This window comes from Sarcophilus harrisii, chromosome 4 (assembly GCF_902635505.1).
Source record: "Sarcophilus harrisii chromosome 4, mSarHar1.11, whole genome shotgun sequence".
In the NCBI taxonomy this organism is placed as follows: domain Eukaryota; kingdom Metazoa; phylum Chordata; class Mammalia; order Dasyuromorphia; family Dasyuridae; genus Sarcophilus; species Sarcophilus harrisii.
In genome coordinates, this window is record NC_045429.1 from 415,933,240 (window position 1) to 415,960,639 (window position 27,400).

Genomic DNA, 27,400 nt, shown 5'->3' on the forward strand with positions numbered 1-27,400 from the left:
GCGGACCGCGGAGACGCCCTCCGGCCGCGATCTCCTCAGGATCCGCCCAGGGACGGCGCCCTCCTCCTCCGTTCTTTCCCCTCGGTCCGGGCTGGCAGCTCCCGAGCCGGGTCCGCCCCGCTGCGCCCCCGAGGGGTGTGTGTGAGTGTGTACGCGAGGGTGCGCGCGCGCGTGCGAGGGGGCCCCCCGAGGGGGCTTGCGGGAGCCGGGGCCCCCCTCCCCCCTCTCGGCGCCGCGCAGCTGCCGCGCCGCGCTGTGCGCCCCGTCGGGGCCCGGGCGGCCCGGGCTTGGAGGGGCTCCCGGGCTGAGGGGACCGGGCTCGTCGCCGCGCCCCCCATGGTCCAGCGGGGTTCGGGATGTCGAAGACGCTGAAGAAGAAGAAGCATTGGCTGAGCAAGGTGCAGGAGTGCGCCCTGTCCTGGGCCGGGCCCCCAGGGGACTTCAGCGCCGAGATCCGAGGAGGCGCGGAGCGCGGCGAGTTCCCCTACCTGGGCCGGCTCCGCGAGGAGCCCGGCGGGGGCACCTGCTGCGTGGTCTCGGGCAAGGCTCCCAGTCCGGGCGACGTGCTGCTGGAGGTGAACGGGACGCCCGTCAGCGGGCTCACCAACCGGGACACGTTGGCCGTCATCCGCCACTTCCGAGAGCCCATCCGCCTCAAGACCGTGAAACCAGGTACCTCACCTGTGCGTCCTCCCCTCTGTCCCGAGGGACTCCTCCCGTGCCTTCGGGACAGCTCCGCTGCCCGTCTTCCTCCTCCCCGGAGTGTTCGTACCGACTGTTGGAAAGGGGGGTGCGTGCCCATTTGGCAAACACAAACGCCGTGGCCGATAGGTGACCAGCCCAGGCAGCCACCAAGCCGGGGGCAAAAGCGGGCTTCCCCAAATCCTTGCTCCGTTCAGAATTTTCCGGAGGGAGAGTCCGGGCTGGGTAGTTGCTTTGCATTTAGTGCTTCTGGTTTCTCCCCTAATCTTGACATTTTCTTTGAAATAGTCATGGTATGGGGGGGGCGGGTGGGAACAACAAGGTTCTTCCCATTTAGACTCATGATGCCAAGAAAAAGCTGAAAGCACCACCTAGTTTACATGATCTTGCCTAACCACTTCAGGGTTATATCCCATCAGGATCCCTGTCTCCTGCTCTCTAGCAACATCTTAGCATCTTGAAGCTGACAATCTAACCATACCAATCTCTGAAGTATAGTGTTCCATCTGTAAATGTCTTGCAGAGTTTATATTATATCGTGTCAGTTGTGTTCTGCAGGGAGCTTTTGAATAATGCGCTTAGGTTTTGGATAGAGACCTTTTTTTTCCACATCTTGCCGAATGAAATCTTTTATAAATGAGTCAGTTCCCCTATTTTTGCCATTTAGAAGGTCAGCAAAGAAGAGGCCCCTGTTTAGTTGTCCTCTTGTATGTTTTACACTATAAAATCTGCTGCAAAGCAGATTGCTTTCCTAGTATATTTGGCTGTATCAAAGCACTGATCACATTGCATATAATGCAATCTTCGATATGTACTCATTATATAGTTAATTCTTGATAAAACATTTGTTAATTTTATCATTAAGAAAATATGTATCGGTCTTTATATTTATTATTCTGAGATGTTTGTGGGTTTGAATTGTGGCTACAAGTTGCTACAAAGTCAGACCCATATATATATATATATACATATACACACACTGTATTGAATGTGCCAAGCATCAGAGTGTAATGGGCTATTTGTGGCCTGTACTAGCCAGCAGCCTATCTCTTTAACTCAGAATCTAAATCTGAGAGAAGATGATATTTCCTCCCCCTTCACCATCTCCTCCCAAGATCAACTTGATCTGTTTGGCAGATCCTGAACTAAATACTGGTTACTGGTGTAACTTAAACTTGTATTTGGAAAAATATGTTCTTCCACAGTCTTGTTACATTGATTCTGAATCTCTTTTCTCAGCAGGGAATAGATCAGATTCATTTTATTCTAGATTTTTGGCTTTGTTTCAGACTAAAGCTTTTTGCTTTGTTTGGTATAAACTTTTTGTAACTAAATGCAGTTTAAAACATAGTTTTTACTTCACTGCTTTGGGGGCATTAATATAGCAGTTTCCTTCCTTGACTCATAAACCTTTTAAAAGATAAAAAGGTATAGTTATGGTTGTAATTCAAATTGTCAGTCAAGCACATCTGAGCTTAGGTAATATACAGAACATCATACTAGAATGCTGTTCCCTTGGCCTGATCTCTCATAATTAAGGGACTGATTTGACAGGATTAATGTTACTATGCAGAGCTTGTAGTAGAAGGAGGGCTGTACTCATAGTCAGGAGATATCTGGGTTCATGCTGTGTGATTACGGGCAAGTCTCTTAATCTCTTTAAACCTCTGTTTTCTCATCTATAAAACCAGGATTATGATACCAGTAGTACCTTCCCCACAGGTCTATTGTGAAAAATCAGGTGATAACATAAAAAGTACTTCATAAATCCAAAAGTCTTTGTTGTTGTTCTTAGCTATTGATGAGAATGGCAGGTGTAAATTTTACTTTAAAAATCTTAAAATTGAAAATGTTTTAAGAGCTGAAGATTGGTAAAGAAGCAAGATTCCTCCCCCCAATTTTCCTTTTTCTTCTTTTGTAGCAAATAGAAAGCCCTCTCTGGTTAACACTAGACTCTTTTGTGTTCTAAACTCATTTCTAGCTTTTTTTTTTTTTTTTTTTTTTTTTTTTTTTTTTTTTTAAGTGAATTTAAGAAAGAACATAGGCTTTGCTGGTGTTCTCAATTGCTTGGTGATTGGTGCTAATGACTCCAAGGTTCGTGATTCTCACCTGTGAGTTATTGCTAGGTGGCTCAGTGGATAGGGTGGATAGAGGACAGGTATTGGAGTGCAAATGTACCTCAGATACTTACTAATTGTGTGATTCTGGGCAAATCACTCAATCCTCTTTGCCTCAGTTTCCTGGCTGGAGAAGGAAATGACAAACCACTCTAGTCATTTTTTCAAGAAAATTCCAAATTGGGTCAGAAAGAGTCAGACTCAACTGAACAACATTAGTCGGCAGTGTTAAACATATTTTGCTTTAGAATATATTGAATTGCATAAAGTACTAGTAAATAATCCAGTTGATATTAAATACAAATAATAACATTGCCTACTTGTAGCTTCAGAGTTCTGTACTAACCTTCAGTCAGTCACTTTATGTCCATTTTTGTCCAAAATCTGACAAAAAAATGTCGATTTTTGTCAAATTAACTTTCCATTTTTATCACTATCTTTTTATTTATTTATTTTTTAAACATTCTGGATTAAATGATTTATCCAGGATCACACAGCTAGTAATTGTCTGAGTTTGGCTGGATTTGAACTCAGGTTGACCTCTATACACCTTGGCACTTACCTGCTCCTGGTTTCCTTTTGTTTATCTTTTCTTTTGAGTTCTGTTTCCTTCTAAAGTCTTTAAATGAGATTGGATAAAACACCCTTTATGATGGCTGTTCATCCTGTAATCATTTAGAGACCAGTGGAATGTGAGAGTATATGGATATCTTTCATGAATTTAAATATATGTGCCCAAGGAATCTTGCAAAAGTATTGTTACTATTTTTTAGGCAAATTGTGACTTTATTAGCTGTTTGAAACATTAATATTCTTTATTTTAATGTGTTAGTCATTTTAGCATTTATTTTTAAAATTTTCTTTGGTTATATGTCTGACTCTATTTTTGGGTTTTTCTTGGCAGAGATATTGTAGTGGTTTGCCATTTCTTTCTCTAGTTCATCTTACAGATAAACAGGCAAACAGAGTTAAGTGATGTGCCCAGGGTCGTGCAGCTACTTAGTATTTGAGTTTAAATTTGAACGCAGGTCTTCTGGACTAAAGTACCAGTGCTGGATCCACTGCATTACTTATGTAGCCCATAGTTTTTAAATGGTTCTGCTTTAACTGTTACACATTGCATAATAAATCAGACTTTTTGTTCTGAATGAACAACTTTAAAAGAATGAGAAATTAAGAATTCATAGTGTTTATTTGCAAAACTGGTGTGCATTGGTGTGGTATCTTTTAGTACTTTGCATAGTATCTTAATTGAAAGTTAATGGTAATATTTACAATATTTGCATTTATTGTAGCAGAAAATGTGGTAAATAAAGTCAGAAAGACCTGGGTTTAACCCATCTGCTCTCTCTGCAACCTATTAGCTGTGTCTGGCCAAACCATTGAAATCTCAACTCTCTAACTCTGCTTAGCTCTCTAAGCTGTGGAAAGGGAGTGGGGGGTAGAGGGTGGGGATCCTCATTGTTAAAGGGAGTTCCCTCATCTGAAATTCTCCTGTGCCAGTGAATTCAGTTTCTGTCCCCTGTGATTCATTTTGAAGAGCTTAAATGATGTAAGCGATTAATCTTTTAAAAGGGAATTGCCATTTTTATTTTGGTTTTCCTTTTTACCCAAGACTTAATGAAGAAAAAAATCATTTTTAAAGGTATTGTAAAGTATACTTAGACAAAGCAGAGTGCTATGTATCTATCAGCAATTCTTTTATTAAATACAAAAATATACAGTGGAAGCATTCAGCTTTTTGTGGTGGTGGGGTGGGAGAACTTGAAATGGTAGCAATGATTATCCTCAGAGATACTTTAGTCAGTATTAATGAAAAAATGAATTTGCTATAGCATGTACCTGGGGTTCTCTTTTTTTCAGGTGAATGTTCACAGGAGTTTGGGGCTAAGCCAAAGTGACCTCTGAAGATTTCTTGCCCAAAGCTCTTTCTTTCCCTATTTATTTCATTCCAGAGTCGCCTATAAATTTATTTTTGTCTTATCTGTTTATTTTCCATTCATTTTTTAAGTTGCTGAAGCTGACACTTTTTGTTTTTAAAAATAATTATTTCTGTTAGATTTTTCCCAGGTGACTAAAATATGTATTTTATATATTATTATTTAGCTTTTGTTCAATATTTAGCAATGTATCATTTTGACTATTTCAGTAACATCTTTGGTTTTGCTTGTTCTCTCAAGTTGTTCTTCAGTCAAACATAGCTTATATACCAGGAGAAAAAAGATGCCCCTTTTTTCCTTGAATTTGTTATTGTACCCAAGTAAAAGGGGCCAAATGTCTGCCTTTCATGGTAAAACCAAGATTTGTTCTTTTACTTTAGTGTAGACTAGTGAACAATTTTTCTTCCCCTGATGATTTTGCTTTAAAGAGCAAAGCTTGTGACAGGCAGTGTAAATGTGAGGTCTTCATTTAGTCAGTGATGGTAAATTATGTAGACTTAATTTTAGGGGATGTTTTGTGTCCGACACTGGATTACCATGCATACACTGAACTCAGCTAATTGAGATCTAATAGCCAAATTCAGTGTGTGCATGATAATTCAGTGGAACATAAGTACAGAACATTCATCTTTACAAAGTTCCACTACAATTTGGATGTCTCAAGTATGGGATTATACTTTCATTTAATTCGTATAGTACAAGATCTAGTTGAAATTAAATTTGTACATTGACAAGACAAAAATTTGATAGTTCCTCCCCCCATATAGCATTTTCTGAGAGTTTTTAAAAATTTGTTTGTTTAACTTTTGTATTTTGGTAGGCAGTTTATGGCATTTAGATGGATTTTGTTTAGATAGTTGGGATGTTTGAGCAAGGGAATAATGAAGGTGGGAAAGACATACAATTTTTGTTAGAATTTATGGATTGACTCTCATCTAGAAAAAAGCAATGTTAGATTAAGAATCTTCAAGGGAAAATATTTGATTAATTTTTAAGTGTGTATATTTCTTTTAATAAACTTACCTTCTTCTTTAATGGCTTAGTAATTTTAATTTGTAGATTATTAGGTACTAGAATTGCTTGTATAGCTCATGGATGCTAAGGAATATATGATATCACTTAAATTTGAGCCATTCCTGCTTTCAAAATTCTGATAACAAAAATAAACTTTATTTTTTTTCTAAAAGAATGGATTTGCCCAAGACAGTTCTAATTGTAGTTTCTTTTTATTATCTCTCTAGTTTATTCCTTCAGTTTAGATTTGAATCAGAGTCTTACTGTTCAGTGTAAGAATTTTTTTATAGTCAAAAATCATTCATAACTATTTTTAAAAGAATTTTTCTTACAGTGCTAATACTTCTAGTTATCTTTTAGTATTTCATGTTTCCAAAGAAGGGTAGATGAATAAATAATGAATAAATCATTTATTAAGCACTTTGTGCAAAGCACTGTGCTAAATTCTCAGAATATATATAAAAAAGTAAGCCAGACCCAGCTCTCAAGGAGCTCTCACATTCTAATGGGAAGTGGGGGAGAGAGGAGGAGATACAATATCTATGGAAGGTTTTAGTTACAAGTTGAATACAAAGTGAATGGTCCTTAGAGTACTGAAGTAAAGCAGATGAAATGTCTCCTCTTTAGTATATTTTCCACTAATAAAATCTATCAGTTTCTGATGTTGAACCATTTGACAGTGCTAAGGAATTTGGTAGCGAGAACTTTCTTTTTTGGGTCATCAGTAGCTGAGCTACTGTACCTGCTGGAGTAGTGGCCAGACTGGATCTTCATAAGGATTCTTCCCAGCATAATGGCTAAGGCACTGGGTTGGGAAACAGTACTATTTATTTCTAATGCTCTTGGCGTCAGACAAGGTCAGAAATTGTCTTCATCAAAGTCTGAGGGGAGATAGTGGTCAAGGTGATGCTAGAAGTTCTTGGTTTGATTTGTCTGGAACATGTTGCTGTCCCTTGGTATCATGCAGCCTCAGCTACATATGCATTTCATTCATTATAATTATTTTCATTGGGTTTTTAACTGATATCCTCCATTCTGCCCCAAGCCTTTGCTTTAAATGGCCATTCAGCAAATCATTGTTGACAAGAGAATGATTTCTTAAAATTTTATAATTAAGAATGATCATCTTACAGAGTATTTTGGTAGATACTTGGAAAGATGCAAATTTAAATCAGCAAGTAGCCTTATCTTAATTTTCTGCTTCTTTCTGTAATTCATTTTTTTTCTTAATTGTAGAAAACAAACACTGTTAGGTTCTTTTAACTTTCCAGAAGATTTTCTTTTAGTAAGATTTATGCAACAAACATTAACGTCTACTTTGTACAAGTTACTTTGCTAAATTGTTTAGTTTCTTACTATACTTAATTTCTATAAGTATTCTTGTATTTCTCAGGAACATTGGTTGTTTCTATTCTGGGACTTAAATTTTAATTCATTAAACCAAAACAAAAAACAAAAAAACACCTTGTTATTCCGGATAGATTTTTGCTATTTTCTAGCAAAATGACAACATAAATTTTCCACATTCATTCATGGGTTTGATTTATAAAATTAGTGCATAGTTTTTATAAATGAATACTTTCATATACCCTTTTTACAGTGTATCAAATGTTTGTGCGAAGTCAGTACTTCAGCTTGTGTTATAACTAGTACTTGTTGCTTTATTTCTTTATAAAACGCTTCAAAATATTTGCCACTTTTAAATTACATTTTATATTATCTGAATGCTAATTTTTGGTAGTAAGGATAAAAAACTATTATGTTTAGTTACTTTTTTTAAAAAAAAAATTGATTCCTTTGTATCACATCTATTTCTTAAATCATCTCCATTACCTATCCAGCAAGAGGTCTCCTGTAACAAAGCATCATACAGAAAGAGGGAAGGGACAGGGGGAGGACAAGGGTGTGAAGGAGGAATAGCAAGACTAAAGAAAACATTGACTGTGCTTGATAGTACATACAGTATTATTCCACACTCAGAGTTCTCCACATTTACAATGGGGAAAAAAAGGATGGAAGTATGTTTTCTCAGTTCTTCTTTGTCCAAGCTTGGTTAGTATAATAAGTGTTTAATTTTTATTTCTTCCAGTTATATTGTTAGTCTTAGTTTATGGTTATTGGGGTTTGTTTTTGTTTTAATTTTTTTTTTAGTTCTGTTTACTCTGTGTTACTACTTCATACTAGTCTTCCCATGTTTCTCTGAATTCTTCATGATTTGTTTAGCTATTCCCAATTGATAGACACTGACTTTTTTCCTAAATTTTTTTCTAGAACTGCTGTCATAAATATTTTACAGTATGTACAATTTTTCTATTTTTGATGTATAAGTAACAGTAGAATCTTTGAGCTAAGAATGTCCTGTAACAGATTTTTTTGTTTGTTTTTGTTTAGCAATGGGCTTTTTCTATTGAACTCCTTTGAGATAGCCCACAGTACCAATTTTGGAAAAATATTGAAGGAATATTTCACTTTTTTTTTTTTAAATTTAGAAACTAAATAAAAAAAAACACTTTTTTTTTTTTTTTTTTTGGTTCCTTACTCTTTTTGCTCTCCTCCATCTTTTAGTTGAGGAAATTTCCAGAAAGGAGATGGAATTTCTTGGATCTTGAAGATTTTGAATGAGTGATAGGTGAGAATAGAGAGCCCATATAAGACCCAAATTTATTTGACAAATGTTTTGTGTGTTCTCACTGATCTTCTGATTGGCTATTCCCCTCCTTTTTCTCTTTTCTTGACCCTCCTTATTCCCTGAGATGCAACAACATTGAAATTAGACCAATTAATAATCCTACAATAACCTCCAAGGGTTCATATAAAAAAAAGAGTGGGTCTCTGTGTCAAACTTTATTGTTGGCTTTAAAATGTTGCCACAGCCATCCCAACCTTCTGCAGCTACCACCCTGATCAGTAATTGGCCATCAACATTGAGGTAAGACACCTTACCCTTCCCTTCCTCTCTACCCCGTCCTCCAGCAAAATGATTATAACTTGCTGAAGCTCAGGTAGTGTTTAGCATTTTTTAAACATGAAGTTTTTTTTTAATTAAGGTATGCACTTTTTTTTAAGACATAAAACTATTACACACTTAATAGATTATACTATAGTGAAAACAACTTTTATATGCATTGGGAAACCAAAAAATTCATGTCATTACTTTATTGTAGTGGTTTAGAATTGAATCTGCAATATCTCTGAGGTATGCCTATATGTATCTTGAGAATGCCACCTTTTAAAAAATTATTTTATTTGAAAAAAACAAGAGTAAGAAAAAAAAGAAAGAAAAGAATACAAAACAAAATAAAGCAAAACAATAGAGAACATTTTCGTGTGCCTAGCAGAACATCAGGAAGGATTCAAAATATTTAACAACAGCTTATCGGATCAAGAAAGTATTTAAGTATAAGAAATTACATTCATGAATGTCTAATTTTTATTTACTTCCTTGTAAATTGTTTTTTGATTCTCTTCTGCATACCTTGTTTACTTTGTTCTTTTTACTCCCTTTCATTCCCCCTCTTCCCACCAAGCAAACTGCAGTTAAGAAAAGATATATTTATGTATACATATATAGATGTATGTATACATGCATATACACACATCTTTCCTATCCCTACTGACTCTTTAATTAATCTGTGCTCCATAACTTGTCTTGCTATTATTTAACCTCTCCCCACCCAAGGATCCCTCCCTTGTCTTCTTCCTTCACCCTTTGCTTCCTCATCTGCCCATTCCGTCCCCCTTATTTCTTTATAGATTTTGGAGAGTGCTACATCCTTCATGGTATATGTATAGTATTGCTTATTCAACCCATTCCCAATGTGAGTAAGTTTTTGGAACTACGAGCCCTCCTTCCCCTTCTAATGCCTATGTGTCTATTCTTCCTCTGCATCTCATTTATATAACATGATTATTATTTTTAACTATTCCACTATTTTATTTTTTAAGCTACCCTATTGTTGATGTGAATCTTAAATATATAATGTACATTTCTTATGTAAAAATAACATAAACAGTTTGTCCATGTTGAGTTTCTTAAAGTTGATCTTTGGTATTGGCTCTTATATGTTAAATTTTTTGTTAAGTTTTGGTTTGGTTGATAGAAAATCCTTAAAATATGCAAGTTTGTTGAAAGTCCATTTTTTCTCATTAAAAATTACAGATAGTTTTGTAGGTAAGTTATTTTTGACTGTAGGCCTAGTTCTTTCGATTGTTGGAAGATATACTTCCAGGACCTGTGATCCTTTATTATGGCTGCTGCTAAGTCTTGTACAATTCTAATTGTAGCTCCAGCATATTTGAATTGTTTTTTTTTTTTTTTTTTTCTTGTTTCTTGCAAAATTTTCTCTTTGATTTGGGGGTTTTGATATTTGGCAATAATTTTCCTATATGTTTTTCACAAAGGATCTCTTTGAGGTGTTGATCAGAGGATATTTTTTCTATTTCTATTTCCCTTTCATGTTCTATCATTCCAGGACAAGATAATTTTCTGCATCATTGTTAAGGTTCTCTTTTTGGTCACAACTTTCTGGCACTCCAATTATTCTTAAATTTTTTTTCTTCTCGATTTCTTCTCCAGATCTGTCATTTTTCTTATGTTTCACATTCTGTTCCAGTTTCTCATTCTTTATAATCTGTTTTGTTATTTCTTGGTCTCTCATATCTTCTCTGTGCCTCTGTATCTATTCTTCCTCTGCACCTCATTTGTATAACATGATTCCTATTTTTACTTTAACTCTGCCAATCTTTCTTTTGAGCTGCCCTTTTTCTAATGAAGCTTTTTATTTTCAAAAAACATTCATAGATGCCTTTCAGCACCCTTGCAAAATCTTGTGTTCCAAAATTTTTTTTCTCCCTCCCTTCACCCCACTTCCTCCCCTAGATGGCAAATAATCCAATATATGTTAAACATGTGCAATTCTATACATATTGCCACAATTATGCTGCACAAAGAAAATCGGATCAAAAAGAAAAAAAATAAGAAAACAAAGCACAAGCAAGCAACAAAAAGAGAAACTACTATGTTGTGATCCACACTCAATACCTATAGTCATCTCTCTGGGTGCAGGTGGCTCTCTCCATCCCAAGACCATTGGAACAAGCTGTCCTATTGTTGATGTGAATCTTAAATATATAATAGACATTTCCCATGTTTAAAAAAAAAAAAACCCTAAACAATTTGTCTGTGTTTAAACAGTTTGTTCTTATTGAGTTCCTTAAAATTGATATTTGATATTGATATGTTAAATTGTTAATTTCAGATTTGCTTGATATAAAGTCCTGAAAATCTGCAAGTTCATAGAAGGTCCATTTTTTTCTCATTTAAAATTATAGATATTTTTTCTGTATTTGATATTTTTGGCAACGGGCCTAGTTCTTTTGATTGTTGGTAGATATGATTCCAAGATCTGTGGTCTTTTCTTGTAGCTGCTGATAAGGCTTGTACAATTGTAGCTCCCACATATTTGAATTGTTTTTTCTTGTTTCTTGCAAAATATTCTTTGATCTGGAGTTTTCAAAATTTGGCAATAATATTTGTGTGTTTTCCACAAGGGATCTCTTTTAGGTGGTTTTCAGTGGCTTTTGTTCTATTTTTAACTTTCTTGGATTATTTCCTGCATTATTGTGTCAAGGTTCTCTTTTTGGTCACAACTTTCTGGCAATCCAATTATTCTTATATTTTCTTTTTTTGATCTGTTCTCCAGATCTGTCATTTTTTAAATAAGATGTTTCACATTCTGTTATAGTTTCTCATTCTTTATAATATGTTTTGTTATTTCTTGGTCTCTCATAGCTTCCCTGATTTCCCCTTGCCCAATTCTAATTTTCAAAGCATTATTTTCATCTTTGAGACTCATTTTCTAGTTATTTAACTCTTTTTTCATAATCTTTTTTCCCCCTCGGATGGTTTTTATTTATTTTTAGTTTTCTCTCAGTATCTCTCATTTGATTTAATTTTTTTTTTTTTTTTTGAGTTCTTAATTTTCTTTGGACCGGGAGCCATTTCATGTTATTCTTTGAGTTAGAAGCTTTTTTAACTAAAGTGTCCTCTTCTGAAGGTGAACTCCAGTTTTCCCAGTTGCCATAATGTGTTCCAATGGTGAGGTTCTTTCTTTTTTGCCAGTTCATTTTTTTTTAATGAGAGGTATTAGTGTAAGCACCTCAAATCATGGGGTAGGGGATAGTGGCTCAAGCTTCCCTTCAGCTTTCCACTCTGACCAGGAATCTCAAACCAAGAGCTTCTCCCTCCTGCAAATGTCCACAGCCAGCAGTGATCCTGCCCCACTGCTTCTGCACTCACCAAGTATTGATTCCTTCTTACCCAGGGCAGCTACTCAGCAGCACAACTAGGCCTGATGTTTCCAATCAGCCTAGATTCTTCTGGGACTCAGACTTCAACTCGATAGTTAGGGAGCTGAAAACCTCTATGGTTCCTACTAAGACTTTGGCCACATCCAATCAGCCTGAAAGGTTCCCACTAGGTGCATTTGTGGATCCTAACTCAGAGGTGGTTGCACTTCACACAGTTTAATCCCTAGCCTGGGGTCATTCTTTAGATTGTCTCTGGTTTTATCCTCAAGACCCCAGTTCTGCCCCAAGTCTTCTTGATTTTTCACTGATCTTTGCTCCTTCTGAGGTGCAAATTTGTTCTATTTGTGGGGGAAACGGGAGGGCTTGAAATTTACCAACCTACTCTGTCATCTTCCCAAAATCCTCCTCCAAGAATGTCACCTTTTGAGGAGGAAGAGTTATAGAGGTAGTTGGCCAATAAGTTCTTTGAGTAGAAGTGGAGAAGTCAACATTGCTGGTTTTTTTGCTTTGTTTTGTTTTGTTTTATCCTGTTCTGTTCTGGTTTTTTGTTTGTTTGTTTGTTTGTGAATCGAATGTGATTGGATTGTGAATCCATTCAGACTGTGGAGATGAAAGTTAGGGTGAAGATTAAGAAGAAATGTTGATAATTCTCTTTAGGTTGGATATTCTTTAACTACCAAATACTTGGATTTTTTTTTTAACTCTAAGGAAATTATTTTAATTTAATAGGTTTAATGCTATTTTAATTAGTATATGGATTTCCATCATGAGGATCTATCAGCAAAGATATCTTAAATTATATTCAGGTAGATTTGTTGGCGATGGTGCTTAAAATAGGTTTGCTCTATGTAATACTGTAAAGCTACATTTTAGGATTTTGGACTGAGTTGGAAAAAATCTTAGAAATCATCTGGCCCAACTTCATTGTATTATTATTTTTTGTTAAATGCCATATAAACTATTGGTATAAGAAGAAATTTTTTAATAAAAAATACAGATTTGAACTCAAAAGCTAGCATGTCTAATAGGGAAACAAAGTTTAGTAAATATAGGAGTAAAGCAAAGAGGGTCTCCTTCCTTGTTAGGTGTAGTTCTAGAAATACTAGAGGTAACAATAAGACAAGAAAAAGAAATAAAAGGCATAAAAATAGGCAAAGAACACAGAACTTTCCAGTTTGCTGACAATGTGATAGCTTACTTCTAAAAAGGACCTTGAAAATCAGCAAAAAAAATTAATTTTTTATTAGAGCTTTTTTATTTTCAAAACATGCATAGTTTTCAATATTTTCTTGTCAAATCTTGTGTTTCAGATTTCTTTCTCCTTTCCCCCACCCCTCTCCTAGACAGCAAGCAATTCAATATATGTTAAATGTGCAATTCTTCTATATTTCCACAATTATCATGCTGCATAACAAACATCAGCTCAAAAAGGAAAAAAAAATGAGAAAGAAAACAAAATGCAAGCAAACAACAGTTTTAAAAAAGTAAAAATACTATGTTGTGATTCATACTTAATTTCCACAGTCCTCTCTCTGGGTGCAGATGGCTCTCATCACAAGACCATTGGAACTGGCCTGAATCATCTTGTTGAAAAGAGTCATCCATCAGAACTGATTATTTCTTAATCTTGTTGCTGTGTACAATGTTCTCTTGATTCTACTCATTTCACTCGGCATCAGTTCATATAAGTCTCTCCAGGCCTCTCTGAAATCATCCTGCTGATCATTTTTTTATAGAATAATAATATTCCATAACATTCATATTACTATAACTTATTCAGCCATTCTCCAATTTATGGGCATCCACTCAGTTTCCATTTCCTTGCCACTACAAAAGGGACTGCTAAAACATTTTTTGCACAAATGGGTCCCTTTCCCTTTTTTATGATCTCTTTAGGATACAGATCCAGTAGAGGCACACTGCCCAATCAAAGGCACATTTGAGAGCCCTAACAAAGAAACTAATTGAGTAAAGGCTTCAGTAAAGTAGTAGGACATGAAATAGACCCATATATTTTAATGGGTATTTCTTTAGTAATAATGAAAACTAGGAGGAAATCATAGAAAGACAAGTCCCGTTCAAATAACTGCAAAATACATAAAACATCAGAGTCAGTCCACTAGAAATGGAAGGAGAATAGTATTTACATATCTAAAATTGTATTATAAAGCAATATTCATCAAAGCTATTGTTATTGTTTAAAAAAAAGTAAATCAGTGGAATAGACTAGTTAAGAAAGTGAAATCTAAGAACATAAAAATTGCTTAGGAAAGAAGTTACTTTACAAGAACTAAGAAAACTAAATATAAGTCTGGTAGATAATTGAGTTAAATTAATACATTAAACCATATGTTCAAATTAGATATTGATCTAATAGTAAAGGATCTCTAACTCTGAAAAGTTAGAGAACTAAATCAGTTATTTTTCAGAACTGTGGATAAAAGAATTCTTAACAGCACATAGAGGTGATCCAAAAAGATAAAAAAAGGAATTTCAGTTCACATACACTTAAAAAACCTTTTCCATGAACAAAATCAGTGAAGCTAAGATAGGAAGGAAAGGTGTTGATAAGGGAAGAAATTATTACCATTACTTCATTTATCTTTTGTAAGATTCCAATATCCAAGATATATAGGAATTAAATACAAATATCTAAGACAAAAAACTATTCACCAGTGGATAAATGGTTGAAGCATATCAACAGTTATTCAAGGAAGAATCTAAATTATTAACAAATCTATGAAAGATTTCTCTGAATCACTAATAATCAAAGACATGCAAATTAAAACAACTTTGAGGTTTGTTTTCTACTATGAAAATTTACCATGATGACAAAAGATGAGAATTACTAATTTTGGAGAAGTTGTAGGAATATAGGTATATTAATATGCTGTTGTTGAATTGTAAATTAGTGTAAGTATTCTGGAAAGCAATTTGGAGTTATGTTTGAAAAGTGACTAAATTATACACACATTTTGATTTGGTAATCCTGTTGCTAGGCATATACTCTCAGGAGGTCAAAGATAGAAAGGCTACTTGTACACCAAAATATTTTTAGCAGCAAAGCATTAGGAACAAAATAGATTCTCACGATTGAAGAATTGCTAAGTAAATAGTGGCACACAAAGGTAATGGAATATGACTGTGCTATAAGTAATGAAAAGTATGAATAATACAGAGAGCCAGGTGAAAGACTTTTATGAGAAAGCAAAGTGAAATAAGCAGAAGGAAAACAAAATATACTAGAACTATAACAATGTGAATAGAAAAACTCCAGGAGCCAAATATTATGTTTGTAATGCATTTGACTCATTAGCAAAAAAATTAAAATTAATATAAATCTGAAAAAAACATAAAACCCACCACAAGGTATGACATATACTTTAAAAAAATCCAGCATCACTTATTTTAACAAACTAATTATGACCAAAAAATGGTCGTATGTACCTACAATTATAACAATTTCATGGACATTTTACCAATATAAATCAATTGTAATAATAATAATCCAAGGGAATTTATAAAGTACCTAGTTAGAGAACTTTTAATCTTTTTGTAAAGGAAGAGAGATAATAATTATGGAAAACAGGTTGGGATGAGTCATTTGTTAGATCTTATGGAGATCTTATATGAAAAATCACCTGGATTTTCTATAAACGGCTCACCTTGTTCAAAGTAGAATTTATTACTTTTCATTATAAACTAATTCTGTAGTATAACATTGCATTTTTACCAAGGGAAATGAAATTTTTTTTATTCACTCAGATTCATAATGGAAACTACCCTTTTTTCAAGTTACCTAGGTTTACAATCTAGGAGTCATCTTTTATTTTTCCTTTTCCTTCACCCATGATATTTAGTCAGTTACTGAGATTTATTGATTCTTTCTCCACTCTCACATCCCTCTCCTCTTTCCACTCACATAGCAACTCTCCTAATTTAGGTTCTCCTCATCTCTTGCCATGAATTCAACCTTACGTCCAAATTATATTGATTCATCTTTTTGCAGATGATTCTTGGATTTATATGTCCAGTCTTAACGTCTCTCCTAAGCTCCAGTCTTACATTTCCAACTGCCTATTGGACGTCTTGAACTACGTGACACTTTAATTAAGGTTAGATTGACCCCAAACCAAAATTCATTATATTCCCCTAACCAAACCTTTTTCTTCTTACTTCCTTATTACTCTCAAGGATACTCCCATCTGCTCAGACCTCTGGGTCATTAACCTGTCATTCTTGACTTCTCCTTCTCTCCCTCTGCCTCATATCCAATCTTTGTGCAGAAAACCCCAAATCTGGTCACAAAGAATTGAACACACTGAGGGTAAAACGACTGAATAGTAAAAATGCTACTTGTAGTGGTTTCCTAATTGGTCTTTCTGATTCACTCTTTTTTATGCAATGGATAGGGATTCATTGTCTGTATAGGTGCTGAATTGATAAGACCTAAGACACAAGTTTGACCATGTCACTTTTCTGTTCAAGAAGTTTCAGTGACTCTTGCCTCTAGGAGAAAAACACTCAGTTGTGACATTTAAAGTCCTTCACAATCTGGTTTCAGCCACTTTCTAGACTGAGTTCCCCTCCTCCGCCAGCATGCTCTGTTGCAGGTCTACTTGCTGTTCCCTATAAAAAACACTTCATTTTCCTTATCTCTGCCTTTGCTCAGTCTGTCTCCCTCCTTATCTTTGTCAATCCCTAGTTCCTGTTAAAGCTTAGCTCACGTATCATTTTCTGCAGAAAAACCTTTCTAATTTCCTCCTGTGGTTAGTGCTTCTCCAAGAGTTGGTTTACTTGTTCCTTTTGTACAACATTCCACGTTCCACCTTCTTGCCTTGGCTGAAGGATGGAATGAATGCCCTTGCCTCTGAATCCCTAGCTCCCTCTAATGTTCAGCTTAAGTACCATTTTCTGAGGAGGGAGAAGTTGCCATCCCCATATCCTTCCCAATGTCTTAAATTTATTGTGTATTTGGTATGTTTATTATTATAATATTTATTATTCCCTCTCATAGAATGTTAGTTCCTTGAATTTCTGAAGAGTTCTATGGTAGCATTTGTTTTCCTTTCTCTTAGTACTAGCATATGGTAAATACTTGATAGACATGGTAAATACAGACTTTACCCTTAATTTTTTATTGATTAAAAGATATGCATTGCATAAATAAACAGTGAGCTGGGGGCAGCTAGGTGGCACAGTGGATAGAGCACCAGCCCTGAAGTCAGGAGGACCTGAGTTCAAATCTGATCTCAGACACTTAACACGTCGTAGCTGTGTGACCCTGGGCAAGTCACTTAACCCCAATTGCCTCAGCAAAAAAAAAAAAAAAAAAAAAAAGAAAGAAAAGAAAAGAAAAAGAAATAAACAATGAACTGGACCTCTGAATTGAACAGTGGGAAGAAAGTAGGCTAGATTGCCTTTGGGAAATCACAATTCTTTTAATGATCCCAAGCTTCTTGAAACAGAGGTCTACATGTCATCCAGTAATATTTGGCTGATAGCCATAATGTCCAAAGAAATATAGTTGTGGGTAATCCAAAGGAAAGTGGAGAAGTGTATTGTGGGTATGAGCTATAACACATTTCAAACAAGAAATTATGTCAGAATAAAGGTTTAAAGTGTATAACCACAGAATGGGGGAAAATAAGTGAATAACTACTAAGATAGAATGCTAAAGGAATGGGAGGGTATAGTTGAGCTGCAGTTTGCATACATGAAAGAGAATAGTCACATTGATGAGATTTCAGATTCAGTTGACTATTTGGACTATCAAACCAAATGGAATCTTATAAATCTGTGTTTCTCTTTCTTAAATAAAAGGAATACTTTGAAATATTATTCTCTAATAACAGAAAATGTTACATGGGTTCTTAATCTTTTTTGTATGTCATGGACCCTGTTGACAGTCTAGTGAACATATGGAGTAAGGCCCCTTTTCAGAATAATATTTGAAGATACATAAAATAGAATATATAGAATTACAAAAGAAACCAATTATGTTGAAATACAATTATCAAAATTTTAAAAAAGATCATAAACCCAGGTTAAGAAACTCTGGTCGAGTAAAATAATGCTGTCTTTAGAAATTTGATGCCTTTATTTTTAATTCTCTGTTGATGAGTGTCTGTGTAGGAAACTTTTACCCATTCAGGTGGGCACTTGCTCTGCCACCATCCTTTAGTCTAAGAAAATTATTTGGAACATTGAGAAATGACTTGCCAAGAGTTATACTACTGTTGTCAGTATTTTTCCCTCTAAAAGATTGGCTCTCTATTGATCGATGATTTCTCATGTCTTTATTTTTATTCTTAAAATGAGATTCTAAATTAATTTATTTTCAAGTATTTTCTTTAATATTTGTTAAACTTAGAGAAAAAATAGTTATTGATCATTATTTCTTTTTTTTTTTATGTGGGTTTATTTTATATTCTGCAACTTTCCTAAAACTGTTTTTTTTTTTTTTTAATAGCCTTTTATTTACAGGATATATACATGGGTAACTTTACAGCATTAACAATTGCCAAACCTCTTGTTCCAATTTTTCACCTCTTACCCCCCCCCATCCCCTCCCCCAGATGGCAGGATGACCAGTAGATGTTAAATATATTAAAATATAAATTAGATACACAATAAGTATACCTGACCAAAACGTTATTTTGCTGTAGAAAAAGAATCAGACTCTGAAATATTGTACAATTAGCTTGTGAAGGAAATCAAAAATGCAGGTGTGCATAAATATAGGGATTGGGAATTCAATGTAATGGTTTTTAGTCATCTCCCAGAGTTCTTTTTCTGGGCATAGCTAGTTCAGTTCATTACTGCTCCATTAGAAATGATTTGGTTGATCTCGTTGCTGAGGATGGCCTGATCCATCAGAACTGGTCATCATATAGTATTGTTGTTGAAGTATATAATTGATCATTATTTCTTTTAAAAAGAACGAATTCCAAATTTTGACTCTTAATGAAGATTCCCTTAAGGCTTCATATTAAGAAATAATTTTATTTGCTACCATAATTTTTCAGAATCTCAGAATTTTAGATTTGGAAGGAGATCCTCTATGACTATCTAATTTAAAACAAACTTGAAAAGAAGAATCTTCTCTACATTCTTATCTATAAATGGTCATTTGGCCTCTTGTAAAGAACACCATATATGAGCTAGCATATTCCATGATATAAATAAGAAGTTTTTGTTTACATCAAACTTTAATTTGTCTCATATCTTTCATCTAATTCTGTCTTCTAGGACCAAGAAGAACAAATAGGTAGCCTTTCAAATGATGAAAGATACTTAGTTTCCACTAAATCTTTTCTTTGAATGGCTAAATATATTCAGGCTTATCTTTGTATGGTATGAACTTGAAGTTTTTTGCTATACTAATTAATGTTATTCTGGACTGTTGTTAATTTATTCTGTCTTTGCTAAATAGTGTAATGTCTTTGTTGAAAAAAAAATATATTAATACTAATACTGAGACTCTTCTGCCAGGAAACAGTTTTATCTAATTTAATATAAATCTATACCCAGGCCATCTTTACTTTGGAAAGGTGTACCAACTGGCACAGTCCCTCATGTCTCCTGACATTACTCTGACCCAATTCAATTTCAAATAATGTTTATACAAGCTTTGAACAAGGAAACAATACCTTAAAATACAGTCTGGATTAACATTACAGAATTGAGCAACTAAGCCATTTCTAATTCCAGTTAAAATTGATGGATTATGCCTTTCTTCTCCTTTTCCATTTTTTAGTATAGAAAGGTAGATACTAACTTGTCAATCATTTCATGTAGGCAGGCTAAAAGAAGACTGCTCTTAAATGGATCAATAACCAAATGGGGATTTAGAGGGTAATGTTGTAAATAAGACTAGTTAATCTTTGTTAAAAAAAAGTTTGGTATTATCTATAATCCATTTCACTAAGAACTTTTTTCTCCCCCAACTTACCTTTCACAGGTCTCTAGGAAGGGCTTTATTTCTTAATATTTCTAAAGAAAATAAAAAGCGTCTCTTTAAAAATACTTCTACATTTTGAACTGGACACAGTATTCCAAATGCGGTCTGACCAGGGCAGATATAACACTCAGATGTAACCGTGATTTATAGTATTTAATCATCAAAATATAACTTGATTGATGTTGAAGAATAAAGTTGGATTGCTAAAGTCATTAATATATTTACCAAACATCAATATGTGCCAGGCACTTTACTTAGTACTGGGAATACAAAGGAAGGGAAAGGAGCAAGGAAGGCTCCCTGAAGAAGGTAGAATTTTAGCTGATATTTCAAAGAAACCAGGAGGCAAAGATAAGGACAGAGAAAACTTTAAGACTAGGGGTCAGTCAATAAAAATGCCCAGAGTCAATGTTTTGTTTGAACAACAGCCAGGAAGTAACTGTCACCATATTAAATAGTATATAAGTATGTGTGAGGTTTAAGAAGACTGGAATGGTATCTGGGAGTGAAGGTTATGAAAGGTTTTGAATACAAAAGTATATTTTATTTGATCATGTAGATGATAGTCATTGGAGATTATTGAGTGAGTATGATGGGGAATATGACTTGATCAGATCTATGCTTTAGGAAGATCTCTTCCGCAGCTAAGAAGAAGCTATGCAGTGGGGACAACTTGTGGCAGAGAGTGACCTAGCTTGCTGCTAGTGTGAGGTGATCCTCCAATGTGAGGTGATGAAGGCTTGCACTAGAGTGATAAACACAGAAGCAGAGGAGAGAAGGAGATATGAGATGTTATGAAGGTAAAATGGACCAGATTTGACAAGTAATTGCATGTATGTAGTGAAGAGTGGGAAGTTGAGGATGACATCTAGCTTGTGTGGTAGTATTCTTTTTTTTTCCCTTTAGTATTTTTTTTTATAACTTTTTATTGACAGAACCCATGCCTGGGTAATTTTTTAAATAACATTATCCCTTGCACTCACTTCTGTTCCGATTTTTCCCCTCCCTTCCCTCACCCCCTCCCCCAGATGGCAAGCAGTCCTTTTCACATGTTAAATATGTCATAGTATATCCTAGATGCAATATATGTGTGCAGAACCAAATAGTTGCACAGGAAGAATTGGATTCAGAAGGTAAAAATAACCTGGAGAGAAAAACAAAAATGCAAACAGTTTACATTCATTTCCCAGTGTTCTTTCTTTGGGTGTAGCTGCTTCTGTCCATCCTTGATTAATTGAAACTGAGTTAGATCTCTTTGTCGAAGAAATCCACTTCTGTCAGAATATGTCCTCATACAGTATTGTTGTTGAGGTATATAATGATCTCCTGTTTCTGCTCATTTCACTTAGCATCAGTCATGTAAGTCTCACGAATCCTCTCTGTATTCATCCTACTGGTCATTTCTTACAGAACAATAATATTCCATAACATTCATATATGTGTGGTAGTATTCTTGACAGCATTAGGAAATTTAGGAAATGGGGAAGATTTGGAATAAAGAGGAGTACAATTTTGGACATGTTGAATTTAATATATTTATAGTACATTCAATTTTGATATATCCAGCAGGCATTTGGAAATGTGCAAATGGGGGTCAGAAGAGAGGTTAGAAATTGGTAAGTAGATTTGAGAATCATGAGTATAGAGTTGATATTTGAATCCATGTAGGCTTATGAGATTACAAGTGAAAGAATATAGAGTAAGAAGAAAAATGACCCAGATAAGAGTCCTATGGGGATACCCACAGTTAGTTGAAATACCCTAGATGAAAATCCAGCAGAAGAGACTGAAGAATGCTCAGATAAGTAGGAGATGAATAAGGAGAGAGTAGCATTAAGAAAATCTAGAAAAAATAGAATTAAGAAAAAAAGGGTGATCAAAGGTTGTGGAGAGATCAAGAAGCCTAAAGATTGAAAAAAGGCTTTTGGATTTAACAATTAAGGAATCACTGGTAACTTTAGAGAAAGCAGTTTTGGTTGGAAGCTGGCCTGTAGAGAGTAAAAAAGAGAATAAAAGGAAAGGAAGTGGAGGCACCCTATTATAGATTGCTTTCTCAAGAGTTCAGCCACAAAAGGGAAAAGAGATGAGATGATAGTATGTGGGATGATAATTAGTAGGGCTGGGTGGATCGAGTTATGGGGTATGGGAGAGACATGTTTATTTGTAGGCAGTAGGGAAGCAGACAGTAGATGAGAAAATGGGAATAAATGAAGGAATAGAGGATTTAAGAGGCAGTCTTCTAGAAATGATAGAATGGAATGAGGTCCGTTGGGTATGTAGAAGGTTTTTTCTTGACTAGAAGGGTAATCTCTTCATGTGAGAGAGGGACAGAGGCAGGGGGAGTGGCAGAAGACATGGTGAATATGAATCGAGGAGAAGAAACTTGGCAGTCGGCCTCATTTTTTCCTGTAAAATATGAGGTATGGTTTTCAGTTGGAGAGGGGTGGAAGTTTGAGATGGGATGAAAAATTTGAGAAAAGTCACTGTGGTGAGTGGGATAAAGTTGATTAGGGAGATGTGAAAGAATTGCTGTGCTGCATTGAGACCCCAATTGAGATTATGTAACGTGAATCTGTAATGGCTCTAATCAGCATGGTTTTATGATTTTCCCTAGCTTTGTTCACATATGAGGAAAAGCAAAAAGGCACATGGTGGAAGTAATCTAAGAGACTGAGCTGTGGTGGGGCAAGATTCCAAGTAGGATAAAGGGCCAGGCATTTCAGGAGAAGAGGGCAATGTAGAGTTGAATTGGTTCACTGAAGGGTCAGAATCTCCTAGTACGAGGACAGGAGTTTGGGAGGAGAGGACTAGGGGGTTGGGGTATTGAATTCTTTTAGAGAAAAAAAGGAGTGACCAGGAGGTTGGCAGAATTTTGATTGACTAGCAGATATAGATTGAGATAATCTCAAATGAGAAGAGTTTTTGGAGGATCGGAAGTAGAGGGAGAGTTTGGGAAGTGGCTCTAAGGAGCCAGGAGTACTCCAACTTCCTCATCTTGACCATTAGTTTTAGGGGAATGGAGCCGGGAGTACTCCAACTTCCTCATCTTGACCATTAGTTTTAGGGGAATGAAATTTTTACAAGGTCTAGAAAGGGTGGTCAGGGAGGATCTGTTACCTGGAATGAGCCAAGAATGAGCTCTCAATGAGAACCAGAATATGAAAGGAGTAGGAAAGGAAAAGGCTGAAGATAAAACCACATTTGTTACCTAAGAGTATGTATTCAAAAGGTAGAAAGGGGGGTAGCTCTAGAGTGAGATTTGGGAGTGGGGTTATTTGAAGGAGTGGATAGTAGACAATGGAAAATAGTCTATGTAATGACATCAGAGTTTGGGGATCTTTGGGTGAGAAGGCTGTGACCAGGTGGGGATTTATTTGATCTTTGGGGAAGGAGATAAGAGTTATTAATTTCACCAGGAGATTGGCCCCAGGTTCTAACCTCTTAGGGTGTTAGGCATCTCCCAGTAGGCCGAAGTGGGGAGCTGATAAAAAAGCATTTCTTCCCAATCCCTGCCAGCAGTCCTGGACATACTGGGAGGGAATAAGAAGGAGTGGTCTCTCTTCTTCCCCTTCCTGCAGGAAGAGGCCAGGCCCAGGGACTTGCCCAGGATGGAATAGAGCCTCTCTGATTTCCTCACTGGGTTGTAATGATCAGCACCTAACCAAAACATTGCCTTGCACAGATGGTACATCTGTGCTTAATAAATGTTGAATTCAATCAAATGAGATCATAAGATCAGAGAATAGGGACCTCAGATCACTTCTGGGCATTAATAACTCAGATTTATGTTTCCTTAAAGTTTTCCTCATAAGAATTCTGTGAGATAGGCAAGATAAGTATCATTATCTTCATTGTACATGGTGGGACTTTGAGAGGTTGTGATTAAAAGTATTTCGGCATTTTGAAGGGTTTTTAGAAGTATATACAAAAATATATTGTATCACTGCCTACCTTCCTCACCCCACCCCCAACAAAAAAGAAAACTAAAACTGATAATAAACATGTGTAGTCAAATGAAGCAAATTTTCTCATAGGTCTCATTCTGCATTTTGAGGTTGTCACTTCAGTCAGAAAATGAATAGCATGCTTGACCTTTGGTCCTCTAGAATGTTGACTTGTTATTTACATTGATCAGAAATCTAAAGTCTTTGAGTTGTTTTTCTTAATATTGTCACTGCAAATTGTTTTTGTTCTGCTCACTTCATACTTCATCCCTTCATAAAAGTCTTTTCCAATTTCCTTTGAAACTGATCAGTTATTTCTTTCTGTGTAATAATTTGTGTTCTGTGATTTGCTCAGCCCTTCTCTATTTCATGGACATTCCCCTTTAGTTTCTATTTTTTGCTACATAATAATAGCAAATAATGGTTATTATGTACCAGCAATATGCTAAGTGCTTTACAATTTTCTTCACAAAAACCCTATCAAGTAGGTGCTATTATTAACCCCATTTTAGTGATGAAGGAAATATGGTGAATAGAAACTAAGTGATATGCTAATTGGTGTATTGAGGCTGGATTTGAACTCAGCTTTTCCTGACTCCAGGTCTGGTGCCACTTTGCTGCCTACATGAAAAGAACTGCCATACATATTTTTGTAAGCACTGGGAAAACAAAAAGAGGCAAAAGGCAGTTGCTGCCCTTGAGGAATTTAGAATCCCATTGAGGAAATGATATACAAACCAATACAGAAAAAGTTATATTTGGGATAAATAAGAAATAATTAACCAATTGTGGCTGACTTTGCATCAGAGTTCTAGAATTGCTGCAAAGATTTCTTCTGAGTTGCCCTTTTCTAGTTTTAACTGCCTTGATTTATTTATTTAAAGCTTTTAAGTTTTACATACTCAAAACTGTCCATTTTCTCTTATGTTCTGTCACTTGTTTGGTCATTATCTTTGTTCTATCCATAGATCTGAAAGATAATTTCATCTTTGCTCTTCTGATTTGCTTAAAATATCACATTTCATGTCTAAGTTACTTATCCATAGCTTTCTAATTTTCCCAGTAGTTTCTGTCCTACAGCAAATCCTTAAGTCTTATAAATGGACTTTTGGGTTTATTAAGCACTATAACTCTGTTCATTTGCTTCTGTATTTTGCAGACAAAAGTATGGGTCTTAATTTACTTTGCTAGCTTTTGACCCAAGGTATATAATGTTAAATAAAATATTACTAATTTTAAATATTTATGTAGTTGCACTAATTTCCTTGCTTGGCTTAAAGTTGGAATGGACATACTAAATGAAAATTCTGTTTTGCTTTTGTAAAGAGAATGCATTAATGCCACCTGGAGGTGCCATGGCTAATGAGTAAAATGAAGCTTTCAGCCCTTATAACTGATTATATCATCTATTAGTAGAAAGGAAATTCAAATGGATCATTTCATATTTTTCAGTACAATGTGAAGCAAAGTTCTACAGAAAAGAAGATGAGAGGGTAGTAATAGAGACAACCTGAGAAGTTCTGAAACATGTTTGGAAATTTGGAAACATTGTGAGGAGTTTTTGAAAAAGAGTAGATCAAACAAGAGTAAAAAGATTGGATAATATGACTTTTTGTGGATTCAATCATCATGGCTGTGAGACTTACTCATTTGTTTTCCAATAGCACATGATCAGGAATTTAAAAAAAAAAAAAAGGGAAATGTTGGGAATAATTCAGGATTGAGATCTGGAAATAGATGAGTGACTATGAGGCAAGAGACAATGTAATGGGTCTAAGAACAGTGTAAAGTTAAACTAATTAAGTTGTCAAGATTTTGAAAGAAGGAAAGGGAGGCTAAATTAGAAGGGAAGGGGACAAGAATTTATTAATTACCTACTGTGTGCCAGACACTGTGTTAAGCATTTTTATAAATGTAACTTTGTGAGGTAGGCATAATTATTATCCCCATTTTACAGATAAGAAAACTGAGACTGAACGTAGTTAAGTGGTTTTCCCAGGGTCACACAGTTGATAAGTATCTGAGACTAAATTTTAAGTCAGGTCTTCCTTACTCTAAACTGCTAGCAAAGTATTGGTGTGATGACTAGAGGGGGATGAAACCGGGCTGTGAGCAGGTTTTACTTCCTCATCTTCCAGTCTACATCCAGTGCAGTCCTACACCTGGACACATTCCAGTTGTAAATGGATTAACAACGGGGCCTTGGATATCCACATGCTTAGTATTGTGATGGTGAGAGGCCTGGGGGAGGCAGTAGAGTTGGAAAGAGGCCCACACTGGCTAGAATCATGTCTGATGAAATGACCAGAGGGAGTGAAATTTGGGTCGGCATCAGCTAAAAAGGGGTGAGCTGAGGTTTTGGCTGAGCTGAAAATTTTAATTAATCTAAACTCTACAACCATTAAGAAAAAATTAACATTCAGATGTATAACAATGCAAAGAGGAAGAGAACCTTGAAACATGAACATATCTACAACTCTACAAAGTACACAAGTTGTTTTTCCCCACTAATAACCTTTTGGCTTGCTTCTTTGGTTTTGAATCTCAGGCTGTGGCTTCTTAAACAACCTCAGTCTTAAGCAACTAAAATACAGAAGACCTCATACTGGTGACTAAGGAAATAATTGTGATATGCTAGATGAGGTGTAGATGCCGCTGCTGCTGCTGTAAATTGCCTTGTGGAGTGAATACTAAACCACCCAGCATTGGCTCTGGCCTTTTCTTCTTTCTTTTTTTTTTTTAAAGAGAAACACTTAACGCTTTATTTCTTTCTCATAAGACAAATGGATCCTTTGCATAGTATACCGTTTGCTTTTATGCAAAAATAATTTGTGGGGGCAGCTAGGTGGTACAATGGATAGAGAGCACCAGCCCTGAAAGCAGGAGAACCTGAGTTCAGATTTGGTCTCAGACACAACACTTCGTGGCTGTGAGATTCTGGGCAAGTCACTTAGTCCCATTATCTCAGCAAAAAAAAAAAAAATTCAATCAGCCTGAGGTACGCTTCTAATATATTTCTGCTCTAGAAATATCATAATTATATAAATATGTTCGTATAAAAAGAATGAAGTGTAGAAAATGAGTTCATTTTCAGAGGAATAAATGCCTATTTTCAACATAGCTTCCAAGTCACGGAGATACTTATAGGACAGTATTTTTGATGAATTAATAATAATATTTTATTTACAAGAGTAAAAAAAAAGAAATATCATAATTACAGTAATGAGGGTCTTTTCCCTTGATAATACCTTGCAAAATGATGATTTCTGGATCACAGATTAAAGATAAAATTGAAAACAACTAACCATATACATCTTGTTAGTTTTTTATACATTCTTTCTCAGTTTGACCAAAATCATTTCTCACTTCAAGGGGCATGATAAAAGGAAGGAAATCTCTAAAAAAAAATTA

At 35.5% G+C, this 27,400-nt stretch overlaps 1 protein-coding gene across 4 annotated transcripts in view; it reads left to right on the forward strand.

Annotated features, from left to right (window-relative positions):
* The first annotated feature begins 356 nt into the window (after positions 1 to 356).
* Positions 357 to 27,400, forward strand: part of MAGI3 (membrane associated guanylate kinase, WW and PDZ domain containing 3) — a 213,284-nt gene continuing 186,240 nt past the window's right edge. For all 4 annotated transcript variants that reach the window (XM_003769791.4, XM_023503475.2, XM_023503474.2 and 1 more), the window contains exon 1: positions 357 to 672. In XM_003769791.4, the coding sequence (XP_003769839.1) occupies positions 357 to 672 (316 nt within the window). The remainder of the gene's footprint in view (positions 673 to 27,400) is intronic.